The following is a 24,534-nucleotide window of genomic DNA, read 5'->3' as shown; positions in this document are numbered from 1 at the left end:
CCTATTCAGACCCTGCCCCAAGCTGTCCCCGTGCACTTGCCCTTCTGAACCCCAGTCTGTGACACCTCCCCACCCAGGAACCCCATGCTGTCCGTTCCCCCATATCCTGTGCATCTCGGCCTGGCTCCATGGGCAGGGCACTGTGAGGAAGGCAGATTCTCTCTTCTCTATCCACAACTGGTGCCACTCCCAGAGCGACTGCTCTCTGTTCTGACACCACAGCAGCCCCTGGTGGGTGAAAGGAGTAACTGCAGCACCTTTCTGGCATAATGTATTTTCTGTGGGGGAGGGGAATTCTGCGCAGCGCGTGAATTCTGCACATGCACAGTGGTGCAGAATTCCACTAGGAGTAAAAATTGTTTGCCTCATTCAGAATGCCTTGCTACAAAGGCCCTTTTTGTTTAAAATTGTTAGCATTTGAAATCAACAGAGGCTTATTGCAAAAGGGGAGAGGATCTTTGAGGTATCGATTCTGGACCCAAACTGTTTATGGATTTTATAGGTATAAAAAGAATGTCCCGAACCACTGTGGGATATGTGAGTAATCATACATTGATAATTTCATCAGTTGCATCCTCCTAGTAACTGGTAAGACACTCTCGTATACAGAAGAAAATACAGCCTGCCTTTTATGGTGGTACCACTATACGAACCCGAAACTCGTAAGGTGTGTTCAATAGGGTTGTAGAAATTCTGAGCTCTTTCTCAGAGGCCCATCAATGTGCATTCATTGAAGCAGCATATATTTCCTAACTAGTAACTCCAGACACTTAGGCAGAACTATTAGGCTGACAGTCTTATCAGAAACACATCCTTTGATCAATCCCAGTATTTAAGATCTGTCCCCTACCACAGCTCTTTGTTCTTCAAAATGTACCCTTGAAGAGTGTGGCAAAAAAAATATTTGCTGTTAGACATTCCATTTATAAATAGAGATGGGGGCCCCAAAATTCCTATGTGGCTTTTGAGGTGTTTGGTCTCCAGTACTGGTCACTCCTATCATTAAGGATAACAAATCTTATATACTGTAGCTATTTTTTATAGTCCAAAGTAGATGCAAAGCATGACTAAATTATGATGAAAATTAAAGTTGGGAATGAAACTGAGTCAGAAGTGCATGCTCAGTACTCTTGCTCATACATTCAAATCAAATGTCTCATTACTTTATCAAATGAAATGCTTTTAAAAGCTATTTAAGCCCATCTCAAATGAAAACTATCTTGAATTTCACTACTGTAATGACAACTGTTCTGGTTAAATATGTTATGTGTTAACTTGAGAATCTATCATGCCCTGGTGTAAAAATGAGAGCTTGTATTAAAACCACTTCCTTTCTCTTGCCAACCTTATATCATCAAATGAAAAGGAAAAAAGCTGAATGGAATTATCCAGTTGTGACTACATTAGGTAAAATTGATTCTGATCTAGTGAATATTATGAGTGAAACTTTCTGGTCTTAAGATTATGGGGGTCTCTCTTCAAGAGGTACATGTTTTCATCTGTAAAAGGTATACCATTTTTGATGCCTTCAAGGATGTAGAGCTGCTGAGAAATAACCCAGCTCACAGATGATCATTTGGCACACAGACATGACCTGTTTTGGATAGACTAATAGTTAATGAGTCAGGCCCTGATAAATAGCTTTCTTCAAGATGAATAGTGGCTCTTGTTCTTTGTTTTTCAGCAAACAGATCTGGGTTGGGCATCCTACACTTGACTGATTAACGTACCATAGGCTTTGACTTATTATATTGACAAACTAGAGAGCTTGCTGGACATGTTTCAATTTTGGGTACTTTTATCAAATTTTATTTCAGTACTGCTGTAATGAAGCATAAGGATCCTTCAGTCTTCTGAAATTATAGAGCCTTTAATCAACCATTTATTCTGGTTGGTAATTATATTTTATTATCAAGATATCACAGATACTATGCCACCAGAGACACTTTGTGAACAGCCGCAGAAGTAATTATATGTGACAGTGGAACATTTTGTGCAGCATATACTTCATATGAGCAAGAGGATCTAGGTTAACTTCCTCAAACTGTGATATATTGCCGTGGATCAAGCAAGCTTAATTCAGAGAATATATATCCCTTGTTTTTGAGGTTAGGAAGTAGTAAAGTCAGTATCTCGAATGTTTACTGTGTAATAAAGTTAAATTAGTACTGTCTAGGGCTGTATTGGTATGAAATGTCTTCTTCACTGCCTTCATACTTTCAAAGAAGCAATGGTAAATTTTCACTTACTTCACAAAGTTAAAGGTCTCTTTACTTACCTGTGCGGACCAATAATTGTAGCTGTGCAGAAAGCCCTGAATGCTCCCTGATTCAGTGGCAGTAGGACCAAAAATGAAAATTGTGACTACCCTTGTCACACCACACAAGAGCTACCACTTCCCACATAAAACAGTGAGTTTTGTTCATTCAACAGCATGTGATCATGTTAAATTGAACATCAGTTGACCAATCTTGTCAGGCAATAGAATACAAGAAAAGCCATTTTAGAAGGCTAACATGGAGTACAAGCAAGAGACCGTAAATCATGTGTATGAGAATACTTCCCCCCCCCCCCCCCCTCCCCCCGGCCACTCTCCTTCTTGGAAACCAGTGGGATGCAAAAAAACCAAAAACCCTCCCCTCAAAAAATTTATGCTGAACTTTGACCTAATTAACAATTCTCTGCCCTTGTACTGTGCCTCTCCTCAACATCTCAAAGGGGCATCTGTGCATATCTGTTTTTATCACTAAAGGATAAACAAATCACCAAAAACTGCACTGCAAATTAGTACCAATCAAAAATAGAACTCTTGTCTTCTGATTCCCAGGCTCCAGCTTTCACCACTGTACACCATGCTGCCTTCCTGCTTAGACTTACTGAGGAACTTAAACTTCCTCAAGGTGGTGGTCTTTTTTTTCCAAAGAGGAGAGGGTTCCAGCATGCTCTGAAAATCTGATTTTAGTCTGGCTTTTTTTTTTTTAAAAATCATTGTTCTATAACTAAATCTTCTTGAATGAGAACTTTATATCCTGCTCATAAGCTTTGTCCTGGTTTCTGAGGTACCTTATCTCAGGAATGCTTCTCTATTAATCGTTCGTTAATGGAAGTTCAGTCATTGATGCAGCTGTTTCATGATTCATTGATGGTTTTGAAGATCAGGACTGAAGTCCTGAAGAGTGGAAACTTCCTGAGGGAGTGAAGCACCGAGTGATATCCTTGTGGTAGCCTGTTCTATTTATGTAGGCCGGAGTCTTTGAGTTGCATTCCCATTCGCTCCTAAGTATAGTGACCTACACTAATCCAGCATGGAGATGGAGAGCACGGGGATCGCTGTGGCCAGATTCTTGTATGGAAGGAAGGGTCATAGTTTTCTAGCAAATTGGAGGTGGAAGAAGATTGTTATATATAACATTTATTTTACAAATACTAGTTGGTCACTTAGAATTAGTGATGAATGGAGAGCAGGACACCTTTGCTTTGAACCACTCTGATAGTCGGACAGGAGGAAGCTTTCAGTGGGAAGGAGAATAAAGACCCTGCTAATTCAAGCATTTCTACTTTCCGACTAATCTCTGATTTTGTTTGTTTACATATCTGGACATCAGAATTGCTGACACAAATGATTTGCTTCTCGGTGGCTTAACTTGGGTATTCCCACTAATTAACAATAACCCTGACTTTCATGAGAGGGAATAAAGTTACCTCATGATTCTAGTGTATATCCTCCAGAGGACAGTGAAGAGCTGGATTGTTCTGGGCTAATAATGAGCTATGGCACAACATTGAATCAAGAATTCAGGAGATCCAGTAGCTTCAGCCCCCCTTGAACATCACAGCAGTGTTAGATTTGCCTGGGACATACTCTTTGTTTTTGGACATCTTGAAATCTTGGGTCACAGATGTCTGGGCTTGTGTGAAACAACATGTTTGAATTCAGTCACCACAAATCTGACGTGGTAATATTATTTCCACATCCACTGTACTATCAGCATATCACGTAGAAAAGATGCTTAGACTAGTCTGCCAAACAAGAATACAATTGTGCCCTCCTTCCTGCAGATGAGCTACAGTTATTGTCATTGGATTCATGAGAACTTGGGAAGCTGAATGGCAGGGCACAATAATTTTACAGACTAATATTCACATAAATACCTAGTCCATCCTTCTCTCAGAGCAGGATTGTGTTAGATACCAGATTGTTTAACAAAGTCTGTGGGTGTCTTTCTGAAGGTTAATGTGTCTGCATCCAGGCTGAACTGAGGACTTGTAAGGAATAAAATTGGCATCCCAAGGCATCTGTGGATTTTAGAAAGTGCTTGTTCAATACATTATAATTTGATTATTCTATTTTTACACTTGTAGAAAATGATTTTAGAGTTCGAGAGGATGCCAGATTCATAACACTAAAGACTCAAGTCCTCTGTTAAAATACCACATAACTACAGCATGTGGAAATCCCCCTACTCCCAATGATTTTAAAATGTGCCTCAGTTCTGACTTGGAAGGACCATGTCAAGAAGCCAAAGAATAAATTCTCTAAGCTTTAACTTTTTGGCCTGCCTGCTGAGGCAGCTTCCATAAGGTGCCATAAATAGGGGTGAAGTTGTTGTTGATGGTCTTTTGATTTTGGAGACCATTAGCTCATTTCACAAAGTCTACCAGATAATACGTATTTTGTCACTGCCAACCTAAGATGATTCAAACCAGTGATTTTAGGCTCTTAATCTCATTACCATTTCCCCTAGGTCTGGGGTTCTCCAAATTTGATTTAATAGTATGGGCCTTCTCTTAATACAGACGGTCTTTTGGACTGTCTCTCCTGCACTTACAATATAAAATCACTGTAGAAAGTACAGCATACTTACATAGCAAAGCAAGCCTGGTCATATACTTTCAACTGATTTTTTTTTTTTTCCCCCAGTTGGAAAATTGGGGTTTTGACCAAATATTTTTCTTGGAAGAACTGAATGCCTCAAACTCAAAATATTCATATATGGATATGCCACCACTGCTGCTTGGGCATTCTAGGGGTATGTCTACATTGGAAACTTCAAAGCGCTGCCACAGGAACGCTCCCGCGGCAGCACTTTGAAGTGTGAGTGTGGTCGCACACGAGCGCTGGGAGAGAGCGCTCCTGGTAATCCACCTCCACGAGCCGTGCTCCCAGTGCTCGGAGCCTGTCTACACTAGCACTTTAAAGCGCTCAGACTTGCTATGCTCCGGGGGGTGATTTTTTTCACCCTCCTTCCCCACCCGGAGCCAGCAATTTAGAGCATTATAAAATGTAAGCTTATACAAGTTCTAGTTCAGTTGCCACAAGTCACTGATCTCAGTGGCCAGGCTTCTCAGCTGGACTATGGCTATGTCTGCTCTAGAGAACCTACAGCGGTGCAGCTGTACCTGTGCAGCTGTAAGATCTCTCGTGTAGCTGTTCTATGCAAACAGGAGAGAGCTCTCCTGTTAACATAGTGCTGTGCACACTATCACCTATGCCAGTGTAACTATGTCGCTCAGGGGGGAGGTGTACAATATTCACACCCCTGAGTGACATAAGTTTTGCCAACATAAGTGGTAATGTGGACATAGCCTACATCTCTCATGATGCAGCACCTCCTCTCATCAAGAGGGAGACTATATGGTACATCATGGGCGGTTAGTCTATAGAAGAGAATGGACATATTAGGCACCTATGCTACTGCTTTTATGAGGAACTTGGTGACATTTCCAAATAAAATTTTTCTGACATTGTCAACTTTTTTCTTTGTTACTGAAGATTCAGAATTTCTATGTGATGGAAAATCCCTGTTTTCCTAACATAACTATGAAAAAGTAATAGGTGGATGAGGCTTTCTTCTGGCAACTAGCAGAAGTTGCTAGATTACAGGCCCTGGTTCTCATGGGAGACTTTAATCACCCTGATATTTGCTGGGAGAGCAATACAGCGGTGCACAGACAATCCAGGAAGTTTTTGGAAAGTGTAGGGGACAATTTCCTGGTGCAAGTGCTGGAGGAACCAACTAAGGGCAGAGCTTTTCTTGACCTGCTGCTCACAAACAGGGAAGAATTAGTAGGGAAAGCAAAAGTGGATGGGAACCTGGGAGGCAGTGACCATGAGATGGTCGAGTTCAGGATCCTGACACAAGGAAGAAAGGAAAGCAGCAGAATACGGACCCTGGACTTCAGAAAAGCAGACTTTGACTCCCTCAGGGAACAGATGGGCAGGATTCCCTGGGAGAATAACATGAAGGGCAAAGGGGTTCAGGAGAGCTGGCTGTATTTTAAAGAATCCTTATTGCAGTTGCAGGAACAAACCATCCCACTGTGTAGAAAGAATAGTAAATATGGCAGGCGACCAGCTTGGCTAAACAGTGAAATCCTTGCTGATCTTAAACGCAAAAAAGAAGCTTACAAGAAGTGGAAGATTGGACAAATGACTAGGGAGGAGTATAAAACTATTGCTCAGGCATGCAGGAGTGAAATCAGGAAGGCCAAATCACACTTGGAGTTGCAGCTAGCAAGAGATGTTAAGAGTAACAAGAAGGATTTCTTCAGGTATGTTAGCAACAAGAAGAAAGTCAAGGAAAGTGTGGGTCCCTTACTGAATGAGGGAGGCAACCTAATGACCGAGGATGTGGAAAAAGCTAATGTACTCAATGCTTTTTTTGCCTCTGTCTTCACGAACAAGGTCAGCTCCCAGACTGCTGCACTGAGCAGCACAATATGGGGAGGAGGTGACCAGCCCTATGTGGAGAAAGAAGTGGTTCGCGGCTATTTAGAAAAACTGGATGTGCACAAGTCCATGGGGCCGGATGCGCTGCATCCGAGGGTGCTAAAGGAGTTGGTGGATGAGATTGCAGAGCCATTAGCCATTATTTTTGAAAATTCATGGCGATCGGGGGAGGTCCCAGATGACTGGAAAAAGGCTAATGTAGTGCCCATCTTTAAAAAAGGGAAGAAGGAGGATCCGGGAAACTACAGGCCAGTCAGCCTCACCTCAGTCCCTGGAAAAATCATGGAGCAGGTCCTCAAGGAATCAATTATGAAACACTTAAAGGAGAGGAAAGTGATCAGGAACAGTCAGCATGGATTCACCAAGGGGATGTCGTGCCTGACTAACCTAATTGCCTTCTATGATGAGATAACTGGCTCTGTGGATGAGGGGAAAGCAGTGGATGTGTTATTCCTTGACTTTAGCAAAGCTATTGCTACAGTCTCCCACAGTATTCTTGCCGCCAAGTTAAAGAAGTATGGGCTGGATGAATGGACTGTAAGGTGGATAGAAAGCTGGCTAGATCGTCGGGCTCAATGGGTAGTGATCAATGGCTCCATGTCTAGTTGGCAGCCGGTTTCAAGTGGAGTGCCCCAAGGGTCGGTCCTGGGGCCGGTTTTGTTTAATATCTTTATTAATGATCTGGAGGATGGTGTGGACTACACTCTCAGCAAGTTTGCAGATGACACTAAACTAGAAGGTGTGGTAGATACACTAGAGGGTAGGGATCGGATACAGAGGGACCTAGACAAATTAGAGGATTGGGCCAAAAAAAACCTGATGAGGTTCAACAAGGATAAGTGCAGAGTCCTGCACTTAGGACGGAAGAATCCCATGCACTGCTACAGACTAGGGACCGAATGGCTAGGTAGCAGTTCTGCAGAAAAGGACCCTAGGGGTCACAGTGGACGAGAAGCTGGATATGAGTCAAGTGTGCTCTTGTTGCCAAGAAGGCTAACGGCATTTTGGGCTGTATAAGTAGGGGCATTGCCAGCAGATCAAGGAACGTGATCGTTCCCCTTTATTCGACATTGGTGAGGCCTCATCTGGAATACTGTGTCCAGTTTTGGGCCCCACACTACAAGAAGGATGTGGAAAAATTAGAAAGAGTCCAGCGGAGGGCAACAAAAATGATTAGGGGTCTGGAGCACATGACTTATGAGGAGAGGTGGAGGGAACTGGGATTGTTTAGTCTCCAGAAGAGAAGAATGAGGGGGGATTTGATAGCAGCCTTCAACTACCTGAAGGGGGGTTCCAAAGAGGCTGGAGCTCGGCTGTTCTCAGTGGTGGCAGATGACAGAACAAGGAGCAATGGTCTCAAGTTGCAGTGGGGGAGGTCCAGGTTGGATATTAGGAAACACTATTTCACTAGGAGGGTGGTGAAGCACTGGAATGAGTTACCTAGGGAGGTGGTGGAGTCTCCTTCCTTGGAGGTTTTTAAGGCCCGGCTTGACAAAGCCCTGGCTGGGATGATTTAGTTGGGAGTTGGTCCTGCTTTGAGCAGGGTGTTGGACTAGATGACCTCTTGAGGTCCCTTCCAACCCTGATATTCTATGGTTCTATGATAATAGACAATTATTTAATGTATTAAATGCTCTAAGTATGTTAATGACATTGGCCACTTCTGTTCTTCTGTCCCTTGCATCCTGTTTCTTTCTCTCTCCATATGTTTTTCTAATGTCTGGTTCTTCTACCCCTTCCTCTCCCTGACCCCTCCCCTATCTCTCTTGGTAAGTGGTTGGTTCTTGTAGTGAGTAGCTCCTGTTTTCTTTCGTGCTTTTAAGCATCAGAGGCAGGTAGGAAACTCCTTTGCTCCCAGATGTTTTTACAAAGAGGCACCTAGGTCCAATTTGTAATGAGAAAATGACACCTGTAGAAGTGGCTGGAAATAAGGAGAGCTAACACTGATTGGTCAGTTTTCTAGGGGCCACCAGCAACTAGTATGTAGACCACAGTTTGGGAGTCATTGTCCTAAAGCATGAAGTCCCTAAGCACTTGTTTGTCATGAACTTCACTAAGAAATATCCTAGGTGGTTGGGTTTTTGCGGGGAGGGAGGATAGGGGGTTGAGGAGAGTTTCTTTCCCTGTCCCTGAGACACCTCCCTCACCCCTTTTCTGATTAGGAATAAAGAAACTTCCATACGTTAGTAAGGGGGAACTTTTTAAACAAAAGAAGCAAAAATGTCAAATGAAGCAACAAAGTCTCAAAAGAACCTTTGCGAAAAAGATGACCAGTGACCCTTTTATACCCCCCAATTTTTTAAAAAGCAGGCCAACATATATACCAAATTAGTGTCATTGTACTAGATCCTTCTCCCTTCTTCTTTCCCTTCCCTCTGCCTCCATGTGGGAAAGCCAACTTTAAACCCATCTCCTCTTTCTGTTCTCTCTCCCTCTCTCAGAATGTTGTCAGCAGAGGAATATGCTGAAATTAATAATGAATGGAATGGCACGTTTCTCCCCCTTCTAGAGAAGAGAGAGAGCTCCCATCAGCACATAGATAAGCAAGGAGGCCAGAATTAAGGTTGCCCAGGCAACTGTAAATTTGACACTTCCTAAATTTCAAGTACATGACTTTGCAACCTAAATAATGTTCTTGTAGCATAGGGTTTTCATGAATATAATTTCCTACTGGTTGTTTTTTTAAGCTAAAAGAGAAATTCTACTTGTAACTGTTACAACCTCCCACCATGAGGGTGTCTACATCATTAATCTTCAGCACTGTAGGACAGTGAGTGCCACTTGAACTACAGCACTAACTACAATAGCTGATAGTAGGAAGGATGTTTTCCCTTAAGGAGGTTGGAATGGGTTACTGGGGCCATGTGCTGGGTCTGGGAGGTGGTGGAGGGGAGGCTCATCTGGCCTGGGTATATCTTCTCTCTTCCCAGCTCAGGAGCTGGGGGAGCTCCTGTTTCCTGTGTTGTGCAACCAGAGTGAGGGGAGGGCCTTTTAAAAACAACAAGGAGTACTTGTGGCACCTTATAGACTAACACATTTATTTGGACATAAGCTTTTGTGGGCTAAAACCCACTTCATCAGATGCATGGAGTAGAAAATACAGTAGGAAGATATATATAGCAGTACATGAAAAGATGGGAGTTGCCTTACCCAGTGGGGAGTTGAGACAAATTGGTTAAAGTGGGCTATTATCAACAGGATGAAAAATCACTTTGTGTCATGTTCTGGGTCTGGAAGGGTAGTCAGATAGTCTTTCCCGGCTCTTCTGTGACCCTGCACTGCTATTTTGGCAGTTCTTGGTGTGGTGTCCGCAGCAGTTGCTCCTTAAGTGGCAGCATGGGCCCAGTCTTAGAATGTTTTTGTATTCTGTTGTTGTTTTGACAGACTGCCATAATTTCCTGAGGAATGAAGGTGAGGGAAGGGAAGTAGCTGTTTTCAACAGTGAATATCTCAGTAAAAACTGAACAGAATTTTATGGGAAAAAGGATTTCTCTGAGAGCTTGTGTGCTGCAAACAATGGAGGTCTTGGGACTTATCAAAATGAAGTTTTGAGAATATTTTATAATAGAAAGTGTTAGGCAACTGAAATATAGAGGCCCCCAATAATGGATAAAAGATGTTTTTAGTTGCCCAATACAGTATATACTGAAGAGACAAAATGGGTGAGGTAATATCTTTTATGGGAGCAACTTCTGTTGGTGAAAGAGACAAGCTTTAAAGCTTCCACAGAGCTCTTCTTTTGCTCTGTGTAAGCTTGAAAACTTCTCCTCTCACCAACAGACGTTGGTCAAATATTGCTTCACACACCTTGTTCTCTAATATCCTGAGACTGACATGACTACAACAGCACTGAAAACTTTTTTGCCATGATTACACTGGATCCCAAGTGGAACATAGCAAAATTACTAACTGGCTTGCAGTTTAAAGAGCTGGAAGCAGATGTTCATTGAAATAGTTTAGTTCTTCTCTAAATATATTTTTTCATCTTTCCTCACTCCACAGTTTCTATGCAGATTTTGGACCTTTAAACTTGGCGATGTTATACAGATACTGCTGCAAACTAAATAAGAAGCTAAAGGTAAAGTTTTAACCCTTTATATTTAGATTTCTGTGCCAAATATTCAAACTGTATTGTTTTTAACAAATTGCAATACATAGCATTGCTGTACAAGTGTCATTTACATGGTTAACCTTGAGCTTTGGACACAAAAGTTGTGCTGTCTTGCCATGAATGTACTCCCCATGAAGAACTGAAAATTGAGCCTTTTTGTTCAGCAATTGAACCACGAAGGACATGTACACCTCTTTCTCGTCAAGGTGAAATGTAATATAAGCCAAAGGAAGTTAGTGGAATAGTAAGCAAAGGAATGAAAGCCAGAATCCTTTTGAGTTGTGTTGATGTCTTGAGTTCATTGCCAGTATATCTGCCTGTAATCTATAGGTATGTTAGAACAAATAATATTAGACTGAAAGATCATGATACATTCTTACCATGCTATGATAAAAGAAGGATGAAAATGCATATTTAAATGAATATTTTTCAATGGAAGAATTAGGACTTCTTTAGATTGTTTCTAAAGAAACAATGCATCTTTATTAATGTAACAGTAATACAGAAAAGTTCAGTTAAATTCATATACAAAAACACTTTTTTCTGATGTGGTGGCACAGTTGCTGTTCCTAACCACACATCCATGTACCTGTTTTTTTTTTTCTTCTGCCCCTGCATCAGGGCTTTCTAAGTTTGGTCCTTGACTTTGAATTAACTTACATAAGACTCATGGATCTATCTGTTTTCTTTGGATGCCGTGATGACTTTTATTTAAATTGTAAAGTGCCTGTCCTGAATCCTAGGCAGTACATAAAAATATACAATTCAGAATTAAAAGGCACCTTTCAAAAATGCATATAAAATGTCCCTGTATTGACCTCCTCTAAGAACAGTAATAATACAGTCATGTAGTCTTCAGTCCAGCCTGTCCCCAGATGCCCAAGGAAAACAAAGGTGGCTTTCTGCACCTGGTGCAAATCCTAACAAATTGGGTTGCCTTATATGAAAAGTAAATATCATAACTAAACTTTGTTGAGAATCTTCTGACAAAAACAGGCTTTTGTCAGAAAATGCTAACTAGTCTAAACAAAAATGTTCAGATACATATCAGGGTTAACCAACTTCTGATGAGGAAACTTGCCTGACTTCCTGGCAAGTTGTTGAGGTTTCCAGGGTCTGCAGCAGTGGGGCATCCCTGCCACGCAGACTCCAGTGGGGACCCTGGAGTTTGCAGGCTCCCTGTTGCTAAGATGGGGTCCTCAAAGCTCTGGAAATCCTAGCTTGGCTTTCTAGAGAGCCACAGCTCTGATACAGACCTTCCTGTTAATTTTCACTGCTGTTTTTCAGAGATGGACAATATGAAACTGACAAGAATATGTCCATTTCAGCCAGCAGCTGCTGGATCCCAGGGCCTATGTTTTGTTTTGGAAATGCCATGTATCAGTGCTTCCAAAACTAAAATTTTACAGAATTTTAGGTTCATAGCAAAGTTTGAAATAGGAAAATTTCCCATCCACTGGAACTTTCCAAGTTTTGACCAGTTCTAATTTTAACTTCAAGAAAACATTTTTCCAAATACAGAAATATTCTCAAATTAATTTTTATAAAGTTTAATAAACTTGTACTGTTCCCTTCAAATTCTTCACTGACTATGTAATATGGTGAAAAAGTGATTAAAGCTAATAGAATAATAGAACATATTACTGCAACATGAAATACATTACTATCCCCTAAGTAAATGTGTGGAGTTAGATTACTTTGTTTCATTAGCTGAACATTTAACTACTAAAATTTTCCTTCTAGAACAAGATACTACTACAAAAATAATTCTGGTACTCTGAATTCTCAGTGACCTTACTCACATTGGTACCTTCTTTGAGTTTTGTCAAATCTGCATTAAAAGTGTTCTTAAAACGAACAGCATGTGCTGGGTCATCCTCCAAGTGACCTTAAATGTTCTACGGGTAATACAATGTCCCACACTTCGTGGTGTTCAGACGGAGATCTACTCTTGTACAATCCTTAGGGAGTGAACTGTCACAGAACCTCATAGGAGAGCTAATTTATAGGAACATGACTTAGTAGAAAAATTTAAATACCTGGCATAAAGTTTCAAAGAAGTACTTGATTGAAACAAACTTCTGCAAGACACTTTTGTTAATATATCTTATTCATAACCCCTTTGCAAAATAACCTCTAGTGAAAATGGCCATTTATTATGTTTTTGTAATACATTAGTACAAACAAAGGTTAAAGGAACATTATTAAAGTTGAGAAGTCAAGCACTCAGAAGTTAAAAAATTCCAAATTTACAGTTTCCTAACTATGCAACGTAAATTTGGCCCCTCCTTGTGCATGTACATCTTGATACAGTCTGTAATTACACCACTGCATACCATTTTTTCCTCAGAACCCCTGTCACAAACCCTGGAAGCCCAACAAAGGACTTCTCAGCTCCACTGCACGGAGTCTGAGAACCCTAGCTCTAGCCCTGGTGCACCGGGTTTCTGAGCTCCTTCCTGTGGAGCCATGACCCTGGAAACCCTTGGGTTCCCAATTCCAAGGCAGTCTGCATAGCAGGGCTGCCCTGGAGCCACAAACTCTGGCAGCCTGGGGTTTTCAGGAACAATTCTGGTTTGAATGAATCAGCATTTTCTGATTGAAAACCTCTTCAGTTGGGAAAATTCCAACCAGTCCTACCACAAACCCTACTTATAATATGTGTATAAAACAATCATTAGTTTCAGGTTTTTGAATTTATGTCCTGTGTCAAAGTTAAATGTTGGACTGCATAACTGGGAATTTCCTGTGCCAGTATTGTTAATAATATGTCTAATATTAACATAATATTTCTTGTTAGTGCCCCTGTTGTGCTCGGAATCTTTCAAACAAAAACAAGGCCCAGCCCTGGTCTTGTGGAGTACTTGGTCAAAAACAAACAGATTAAAGGCAGGGCTGCCCAGGGGATTCAGGGGGTCTGGGGCAAAGCAATTTTGGGGGCCCCTTCCATAAAAAAAAAAGTTGCAATACTATAGAATACTATATTCTCATGGGGGCCCCTGTGGGGCCTGGGGTAAATTGCCCCACTTGCTCCCCCCCTTGGGCGGCCATGATTAAAGGGAAGGGATACAATATATTAGCTGAGTGCCCAAGATGGCCCTGGATCAGGTACTGGCAAAATAAAGTTGAAGCATTAACTCTCCTGTTGGTATAAGTCAATGAGTCTTTTCCATATGCAATACAACAGAAATGTGTCTTAGGAAGGGACTTAAATGTGGTGTGGATGAGGGGTCTTTTAATTAAAAATCAGGAAGGACATTTCATGACAGAAGGCAGTATGGAATTAAGCAGTTGATAAATAGGTGGCTGGATCTGCCATCCTAGAAGTGGAGGGCTGATTCAAAGCAAGACAATAGCAGATAAATAGGGATGGAGTGTTTATGTAGGGCATTGACAACTGTGACAGGAAGCTTGAATTTGATATGGTGGCAGAGGGGGAAGCCAGTGGAGAGATTCATATGGGGGAGAGCATGGTTAAAATAATAGGCTAGGAAGGATTTTTTAATCACCGCATTTTATACATGCTGAAGAGGGAAGTCAAAGGGGAATATTTTGCAGTAGTAGAGCCTGAAAGTGAGGACCTTGAAGGGGGGTGTTAAATGTTTGAACTGTTAAGGTAATCTATTACATAAATTGCAGGTCTAGGCATTCGGTTGGTTGATCAACATTTTTCTTTAAAGATGCTGTAGTTAGTTTACATAAGGGTTATATGATTTATCTTCGGGGGAAAGAACTGAACTTGAAGTTAGTTTTTCTATTGCTAGGTAAGGACTAGTGACACTTCTTTTTTTAAAACTGTTCCTTTTGTATACAGTATGTGGACTCTAAGTTATCTGCTTGTGGTGTGTTTGTGTGGTGGTGGTGGTTGTTTTTTAAATAATCCCCTTTGTTATATGTTAAATGTACTCTATATTAAATTCTCTCTCTTTTGGAATTCAGACATTAACACCATCTTAAACTTGTTATATCTATTTCCCTCACCTTGTCTAACTATTCGTGACAGTAATTCTAGAAAGGAGAAAGCAGTCTATTATAATGGTCCTCAAAATACACCTTTACCCCAATATAACGCTGTCCTTGGGAGCCAAAAAATCTTACCGTGTTATAGGTGAAACCGCACTATATCGAACTTGCTTTGATCCGCTGGAGCGCGCAGCCCCGCCCCCCGGAGCACTGCTCTACCGTGTTCTATCCGAATTCGTGTTATATCGGGGTAGAGGTGTACCTTAAATCTTAGAGGAATCGGGGAGGCAATCCTTGGCTCTTAGAATTTGCATAAATAAAATAAGGATTATTTAGTGGAGCTTCCTTTAAGTCTTCCCTCTTAATTGGCAAAAAGCATGTGTGTGTTTTTAAATCATGTTAACTCAATTGAGTTAGCATAGCAGACTGAAAGCCTGATCAAGACACAGGCTAATACATCTGAAGCCATGTTAGCTGGCTGCGTTTTTAGCTTTCAGACGTGTTAACCTGCATCTTGTTGCGGCTTTTCAATTGTGCTAAGCTCAGAGAGGGTCAAGGCAAAAATTATCAGACCACACACCTCTGTCACCTCATTGAAAAATGCAGGGAGTATAATCATCCATTGACTGTGTATTTCATGGAGTACTCTAAAACAGTCAGTACTGTCTGACATGATCACCTTTGGAGGATACTGCAGAGATGGGGGTTCCAAAGCATTTCACTGAACTCATTGCAAGTCTAACATTGACAGACTACAGTGTGAATAGCAGCAGGTGACAAGCGAGTGGTTTTTTTTTTTTCCACTGGGCAGGGTGCGCCACACACATGCACATTTTGTATATACTTTTCCCAAACCTCTTCAACATGTCTCACAATAACTTTTCAGGGCTTGTACACAGAATTTTTGACAGTGGATGGAATTTGGATTTCCATTAATGGACACTACTTAACCTACTTTAGATATACTGACAAAATACTCTGCTACAACCACTGATCTAATACAATTAATTGTGGAGTCTGTCAAAACAGTGAGGGATATAAACCCTTCCTGAATGAGTGAAAATTAAATGCATGCATATTTACACAATTAATAAAATAAGTTGCAAACAGGGATCAAGATTCATGGTCAAGTCATCTAGGATCATAAATATCCAACCAAGGAGGCGGTTCTGAAGAAGACTAAGAATGGCTCAGTCAGCCATGGCCTCCTTTATGGACTTTGGAAAAACCATGGCATCTTAAAATGTATGAAGATTTGACTAGTGAAAGCATAATTTTTTCCATAGTGACTTATGGATTTGAATCATGGGAAGTTAATGCTACTGACAAGAAGAAAATAGAAGCCTTTCAGGTGTGGTGCTGGCAAAGACTGTTCCATATCTCCTGGATGGAAAAGAAGACACATACTTGTTAGAAATATTATTGGACAGAAGCAGAATCTGCTGTCGGAAGTCAGCAGGCACAAGCCTACGTACTTTGGTCACATCAGGCACTGAGATGGAAGTAACCCTGAGAAAGTAGTCATGGACGGAGTGGTCATGGGTCATCATAGCAGGGGACGATCAGCAAGGAGATTAATAGAAAGTATCTGCGGCAGATCACTGGGAGTTTAGCTGCTGAGGGCTCAGAGCTGGCAATGGAATGAGAGAGCTTCTGAATAATCTGCTGTGGTGTCACCAATATTCAGATATGAATAAATGATTTTCCTTATTTAATTCAGTGGAGCTAACAATTGAAAAATGCACCCTTTTTACCTGTCAAGACAAGGTCTAAAAGTCAAATCCAAATGTCCTTGTTAGAGATTAGGTTTTGATCTATAGCAAGCAGCTGTGATGACTTAGATTAGTGTGTGAACTAGTCCTTAGTAGTGACTTCCTTATGTGAGTAACAAATAAGTAGCTAATATATTGGCTATTTGTTGTTGTGAGCCTTCTGTTTTTAAGTACTTTGTTTAAAAAGGGCTATGTACTCTACAGCTATGAAGGAAGTGTGGGGATACAAATATTTTAACTGGACAAACTGGAGTATGAAAAATGTGATTACCCCCGACCTGCTCAAAAATGCCCCAAAGAGAAATGGAAAGCCTTCAGCTTCTTAAATTTGTTTTAGCTTTCTGTTAAGGGAAAATGCCAGAGGTGTTATCTACTTGAGCTAGTAGTCTCTTACTCAAATATTCTTCTGTTGTGCAAAAAGCCCCAGACAACTGTTTTTTACCATTGCACTCTACTTTAGGCATTGTGTGTAACAGACAAGACTGTAATGGGTTGTTGAAAGTGAACAAGTATCTCCAACAAAATATATTGGTTTATCTGGGTTTAAATAAATCCTACTCCAAGCAAAATTTTTGCCTCGAATGGAAAAGCTCCAGAGACTCCATTGGGGATCTCACCATTCCCAATCTTTTTACATGGTGATGGTTACCAGTATAAAAACCCTAACACAGGTGTAATGTACATAAGAAGAGACACTTCATGGCTTTCTTGTTTATTACATGTGCTCTGGAAGAGAAGAGGGTAAGGAGCTAGTGCGGTAGGGTATGTCAAGTGGGTGAAATAAAGAAGGTACAGTGTGGAGTTTTATTTTATCAGAGGTTAGAATCAGTCTGTTCACATCTTCCAGTACAACATAATGTAAAGGGCACTAATCTTTAGCACACTAGCCAACTTGATTTTAGAGGATAGTTGTAAGAGCCCAATTGGTTTCCCATATGTGATCACTGCCTGCAGTGCATGCAGCTGTGGTTCATCCTGCTCAGCATTCTGTTTCTTGCCCCTCTTGTCATCTCTTCCCCACTCAGATATGGCAAAGGAGGCTGCCTCGACCAGCTGTCTTTAGCAATGCTATGAGCTTCAGGCTCTGGCTACCTCACTGCCCTAGTCTCCTTCTAGGAGCCTCACCTCAAGTCTCCAGTGAAGAGGAAAGGGTGAAGAATAGGAGGTAAAAATGTTCAGGTTGTGTTTATATCTCCTAAAAGGGACAATAAATGTAGTAGAGGTAAACTGTAAAGTAGAATAGCTTATCGAACAGGAGACATTTGTTATGCTGAATAACTTGCTGCTGTAATGGCTTGAAAGAAGAAGCAGGTGAACACGATTGAGAGAACTGCCGGTTCCAAGAGAAGAAGGCAGCTTCTGGCAGCTGGCTAGGAGCTGCTCTGGTGGAAAGAATAACTATTCTCTGGGCAGTCCTCTAGCAGTGGATGATCTGTAAGACCCATGACTAAAACGTAGCATTTTTAGTAGAAGTCACGGACAGGTCACAGGCAGTAAATGAAAATTCATGGCCCATGACCTGTCCGTGACTTTTACTAAAAATACCCGTGACTAAAACTGGGATTGGGGGACTGCCCCGGGGGCCTCGTGGGTGCTGGGTGGGGAGGGCAGCCTGGGTGCTGGGGGAGAAGGGGTGCAGGCAGTGGTGCATGGCCTGGGACCCTCGCTGGTGCTGCGGGGGCATGGGCTGCAGTGCACAGCTTGGGACCCCTGCTGGAGGGGGGGGGGGGGGCGATTGGTGGGGCCGGCAGGCTCCCTACCTGGCTCCACATCTCTCTCCCCCCGCAGCAGCAGCAGTAGTGTTTGAGTGTGGGAGGGGGTAGGGGCTGGGGGATGAGATGAGGTGGGCTATAGGTGGCACTTACCTGGGAGGCTCCCCAGAAGCTGAGATGTCCCCCTTGCTCAGCTGCTAGGCAGAGGTGTGGCCAGGCAGCTCTGCACGCTGTCTCTGCCCAGGGCACTGCCCCTGCAGCTCCCATGGGCTGGATGAGGGGGACGTCACAGCTTCTGGGAAGCCACCCAGATAAGCACTGCCCAGAGACTGCTTCATCCTGTCCTGTGTCCCAACCTCCTTCTCCCCCCCCCCCAAACTTTTCTGGTGCTGGGGGGCGTGGTGGCCCAAGACTGCCCCAGCAGCAGCCAGTGCACCTGGCACAGGGGCTGTCTGAGCTGCCCCTGAGCCAAGCGCACCAGCCAATGCAAAGGTCACGGAAAATCATGGAATCCGTGACCTCCATGACAAACTCGCAACCTTAAACAGCTGTAGCCTGAAGCCTCACTGTGATGTGCTATCTCTTCTCCAAATTACCATGATTTCTTTCTGCCTGAAACTGGCAGAATCTTTGGGGAGTGGAGACCTGTAATACCTCCCTCTCATGTGGGTAGCTGCCTTTGGGAGCAGAAACATGGAGACACTCTTGTTCACACTGAGTCTCTAGGTTGAGAATCTCTCGTCAAGTTCCTGGTGGTGTTGAGAGTCCAGCTCTGTGTATAATAGGAACAAAGCCTCAGTCCTTATATCCAATCTGGAAGTGGAGGCAGATTATGGAAATGTCAGTTGGGAACTACTGCAAAAAAATCAACATTTGATAAAACTCCTTTCAGAAAACACACACAAAGTTCCCCCAACAGAAATACAAATTAAATATGCTTAGAAAATTACTAAGTGACAGCTACAGCCCATCAAATACTGGTCTCCACTTAAATATTCCCTTATTGGGTTTTTTAATTCCTTGATATACAGTCATATATATTTAGTATAATGGACAATACTTGGCAGCATGTCTGTTTATAACCAAGATGTACTTTAAATAAGTTAAATGGCTTCTGAGAAGTTGTACTTCAGCTGTGTTTGTGAGTGTACTTGTGTCATGAAGTCACCGGGCCAGTGCTTCATATGGAGTAGTTCCAGAGCCAGTCAGGACTCTGGGGTAGCATGCCTCCTTCCTCTGAGCATACTGTCACCAGGGCAAGAAGATTACACAGCTTTGACCTTCCTGGGTCTGACCTTGGAGCATTCAGCCTCCCTTTCCTCCCCATGCGCTTCCTGCAGCGAGTCTGCCCGGGCGAGGCTCGTGGGGAAGCCAGAGGGCCCTGCACCCCAACTCTGCAGTCTGATGTGGCTCTCAGCCAGCCAGTAAAACTAGGGTTACCATATTTCAACAATCAAAAAAGAGGACGGGAGGAGCCCCGCCTCTGTCCTGCCCTAGCCCCGCCCCTGCCCCTTCCACTTCCCACCCCCTCAGAACCCCCAACCCTCCCCCCCACTCCTTGTCCCCGTGATTGCCCCCTCCTGGGACCCCTGCCCCTAACTGCCCCCCAGGACTCCACCCCCTATTTATGTACAGGCGTGACTACCTGCCCTTTCCTGGTTACTATACGCGGCCAGTCCGCATCCACATCCAGTAGTTAAAACAAAAAAAACTAATAATTTAAATTGGAATTTCATCCATTAATAAGTATTTATTATATAGTTAAAACCATTCTATTGAAGGACAGATATTAAATAACACTAAATATGTTAATGTTCAAAACAATATTAAAAATTTGAAAATTTAGAGCATGGAAACCAAAATAGCTAAAATTTAGTTTTGGCAAGATACACGGAATGGAAACTCCGGGATCTTTACCTGTCACTGAATATAGCCATCATACCAATAGTGGAATATAAAACAAGTCTACATATATTCTCCTTAAAATTTTTACTTCTGTCCATTCCCAATAATTGTAACAAATCATTATTACCTTCACTCCACTTGCCACGCGCCCCAAGCACAAAACCAAAGAAGTGGATATTTTTACCTCCCGTTAAGTTTTTAATTTCTTCCTCTAACTCAAGATAATAAGCCACCTTCTCACTGTGGGCTTGTTCCAAACTTCCGGCATTATCCTCCCATCGCACTGTAACATCAACCACCACTGCTGTATCTCCTTTTATAAATATAATATCCGGCTTTCTTAACTCACCCTTACTATTTCTCAAATGGGGCTCTATCATTGCCTTCCACCCTAATTTACCAACCTTATCTACAACTGCAGACACTACTCTATTATGCCTTTTTATCCTAGCATTCTTAGTCTTATAACATTGTCCTGAGATATGGGGAACAATCTCCCGCACTTTACCGCACCATCTACAAAGAGCATTCACACCTCCTCTTCCTCTTGCTAATGTCTCCCTAGTAGGATAAATATTTGCCCTAAGCTGCAATGCTGCGATATACGCTGACGATTTAACTTTACTAGAGTTTCTAAAAATCGAATTACTAATTAAATCATTTTTAAAATATTTTATCCCTATTCCCTGACATCTCAGTTCCGACCATCTTAAAAATTCCTCTTCCCTCCATTTCTTGGGATGAGATGTTACTGCACTAAATGACAATATTTTATCCACAAGATTTTCTCCTGCATATAGATAAGATAGGTCCATCCAATCATCTCTCGAGACAATATGTCTTCTCCATTTATGAATTAACATATTTGGGATTTGCACACTAAACTTAGTGAGAGCTAAACCACCATCCCTACCTCTAGAATAAAATATCCCATCTGTGGTACACTGAGGTAAATGTAAAATCTCTTTAACTATTTTTCTAACTAACACATCAAGATCGTCTAAAAGATTAAAAGGGGGTTCTATTAAAAGAAGATTATAAAATAGCTTCGGTCAGATGTATGTCTGTAAAATTAATATTTTTGGGCCGGTTTTAATGGGGCCTTAATTAAATTCTCACTCCAATCTTTCAATTTTTCTTTAAGTACCGGTCCCCCTACACCTATCCAGGGATCTATTCTAGCCCCTAAATATTTTTCAAAATTCCCTGGTTGAACATATTCAATCTTCTCTGACCCTATCTGCCAATTATCCTTAGGATTAACTACATAGGTTTTATGTTTAGTTAAAATATGAAAGCCTTTCGTTTTCTTCACATTAACAGAGAGATTAGTATTTTTACAAAACTCCTCTAAGATACCCAAATTTTTGATCATTCCTTTATATGAGCTACTTAAAATTGCCACATCATCGGCAAAAGCCAATGACGTGACACTATTACCCTTAACATAAAAACCACTTCCTTCTACTTCTAATCTAGTTAAAAGGGGATCCATAGCAATATTAAACAAAATTGGGGACAACGGGTCACCCTGCTTGACCCCCCTCCTAATTAAAATAGACTCAGTAGCTTCATCACCCACCCATACCCTAGTTGTGCAATTATCATAAAGGTCCCTAATAATATCTATAAAATGTTCATCTATACCAAATCTTCTCAACCCGGCTATTATATGTCCGTGTCCCACAGAATCAAATGCTTTAGCCAGATCTACGAACACTATTGCAATTTCATTCCCATTTCGTTTAGCCCCTTTAATCAAATTATCTAATATAGCAATATTTTCCTCACACCCAGGGGCGGATATAAACCCTTTTTGTCTACTACATATCTTAACTGTTTCCACCAGTCTTTTTGCTAATATTTTGGTATAGATTCTAATCCAAACTGACCCAATTGTCAATGGTCTCCAAGATGTTAACTTCTTCATTTCCTCCTCATCTTGTGTCTTTGGTATTAAAATCGTTCTATTTTTCTTAAATTCATCTGGTACCTGTCTATTTAGAAACCATATATTAAAAACTTTTGTAAGTATTAAGGAGTCTAAATTAAAAATATCCCACAAATTGCTCACTTTTACTTTATCTGGGCCAGGAGCACTATCTTTTCTTATTTCTCTTAAAGCTATTCTAATCTCATCCACAGAGATCGGACTCATTAATATATCATTATCCGCATTCTCTGTGGATGATGGCCACCCTATCATATTACCATGTCCAATTGTTCCCAAAATATTTACATAGTATTCCTCAATTTCTTTCATAGGGATAGCACACTTAGCCTTATCTGGCTCTCCCATTATAATGCGAGTCAATCTTCTTCTATCCTTATCAAATAGTTGTTGATAGAATTTATACTTAGCTTTCTTTGTAGCATATCTCCTAATTGCATTAAATTGCTTCCTTCTCCCCTCCTTTCTCATATTCCCTTTTCCTTTATTCCTCAACTCTATTTGACTTTCATTTCTAGGGTCCTTTCCCTCTACTAATGAATAACATAATTTTTCCAACATTGCCCATCCGAGAGCTTTTGTTAAATCCTCCTTTAATAATCCTTCAATTTCCCCTAAACTATTTATTATTTCTCTTCCCTCCCTACTTTGTTTTCCCCGTTTACATATTTTCTCCACTAAATCCACTTCTGGATGTCCTTTTAGTGGGAAAATCCTCTCTCTTGGGGGCGGAATTTCTAATATATTTACTCTAATGTCCTCTACCTCAGTCACTTCCTCCCTATCTCCTGTTACCACTAACTTCTTCTTTGCTAATTCTCGTCTTTTATCTGATATTTGTTTATTCGTTTTGGTCCTCATCTCGCTCTCAATACATTTATTTATATTCCTTTTCCCAATATATTTCCTTTCCAACTGTATAAGCTGCGCAACCTCATCTTTGGTCCATATACGAGATCTAGTCGATCCCTCTTTGATCTTACTTTTAGCAGCCATATCTTCTTTTCTTTGCTCATTCCTCACAGCAGGGTGTCTGTCTACAGTGTTGGCTCAATCCAGATCTAGTATGAAAACCAAGCCCACAGACCGAGCACGTATGGCTCTTCATTGGGGTATCCGCCTTCTTGGGTATGCACTTGGGGTAGTGGCAAGCTATATTACGATATTGAGAAGATTTTCCACATTTACTACATACAACTCGTATGGCTTTACTTTTATGAACCACATTAATGTGTTTGGCCCATTTACCAAATGTTGGTAATATCTGGGGACATATTGGACAATTAAAACTATCAACGGGATACTCTAAATAAAAAACCCCATCCTTCCACGAACTACTTTCTAATATATTTATATTACTACCAGTACTGTTAAGATCCTTATTACGATCCCTATTAAAATCAGTACTTGGTCTAAAACTATTTAATAAACTAGACCCATTAACTAAATGAGCATTAAGATATCCCGATTCCCTAACATATGGATCATCAAATGTACTTAAATACTTAAAATCTGGATTAAAACTGTCCATAGTTAAATCATTAAAAGTGTCCCTTGTAAAAACCATCGGTAAGATAGATAAAATCTCCTCACCATGATCATCACAAACATTCTCCTCTACCTCCTCTCCATGCTCCACTGGGAGGACTTGATTCTCACTCTCATTCTCATGAGACTTCATTATAGTCCACACCATTTTATCCATTGGTCCAGTGACCCTGATCACACCCCTAATATATTTAACACTGTCAGCCGGGGCATCAAAGCCAACAGCGGGGGCGTTATTAACCCGGTCCAGCGCCAATCCGGTATAAAAATATAAATTACTTTTTTCCATAGCTAAAAGATTTACCCTTTCCAGGGGGAAACTAACCCGTGCCTGGGGGAAACTTACCCTTACCAGGGGGAATCTAACCCTTACCAGGGGGAGTCAACGCGTACCTGGGGGAGGCTACCCTTACCAGGGGGGCATCCATGTGGCACCATATGGGGCTGCCCAACCCCGTCCCACACCCCACTGAATGTGGGATGTGGGTTCGTCCTCCGCAATCCGCCTGGCTATCCAAGCCAGTTACCGACTCTCACCACGAGGAGGTAGCGGTTGGACTTGCAATCCAGAGGCTTTCCTCAAAGAGGGGTCCCAAACAGCATAATGTCGAGCTCTAACGGGCGTGTGAGAAAAGGCTCAGATCTTGGTAGGGGTTGCCCCTATTGACCGGGCTCACGCCCACCCCCACCTCACCGATAACCCATTCTCTCACTACCCTCAGGCAATGTTTCCGTCCAAGCCTGACAGCTGAGAGGGTCCAGAGACGCATGGAGAGCCATTAAGATAGCCATTAAGCCTTCCTGCTCCTTGTCCCCTGACTGCCCCCTCCTGAGACCTTCCC

The 24,534-nt window shown here is 41.7% G+C and overlaps 1 protein-coding gene across 6 annotated transcripts in view; it reads left to right on the top strand.

Moving 5' to 3' along the window:
• CDC14A (cell division cycle 14A) overlaps positions 1–24,534 on the top strand; it is a 137,638-nt gene that overhangs the window by 6,490 nt on the left and 106,614 nt on the right. For 5 of the 6 annotated variants that reach the window (XM_005300895.5, XM_065554284.1, XM_024107337.3 and 2 more), the window contains exon 3: positions 10,733–10,808. The exons of the other annotated variant lie outside the window; for it this stretch is intronic. In XM_005300895.5, coding sequence (XP_005300952.2) covers positions 10,733–10,808 — 76 coding nt within the window. The remainder of the gene's footprint in view (positions 1–10,732; positions 10,809–24,534) is intronic. 6 annotated transcript variants of the gene reach the window in all.

The sequence above is a fragment of the Chrysemys picta genome, chromosome 8 (genome assembly GCF_011386835.1).
Source record: "Chrysemys picta bellii isolate R12L10 chromosome 8, ASM1138683v2, whole genome shotgun sequence".
NCBI lineage: Eukaryota > Metazoa > Chordata > Testudines > Emydidae > Chrysemys > Chrysemys picta.
This window is presented reverse-complemented; position numbering and strand designations above follow the sequence as displayed.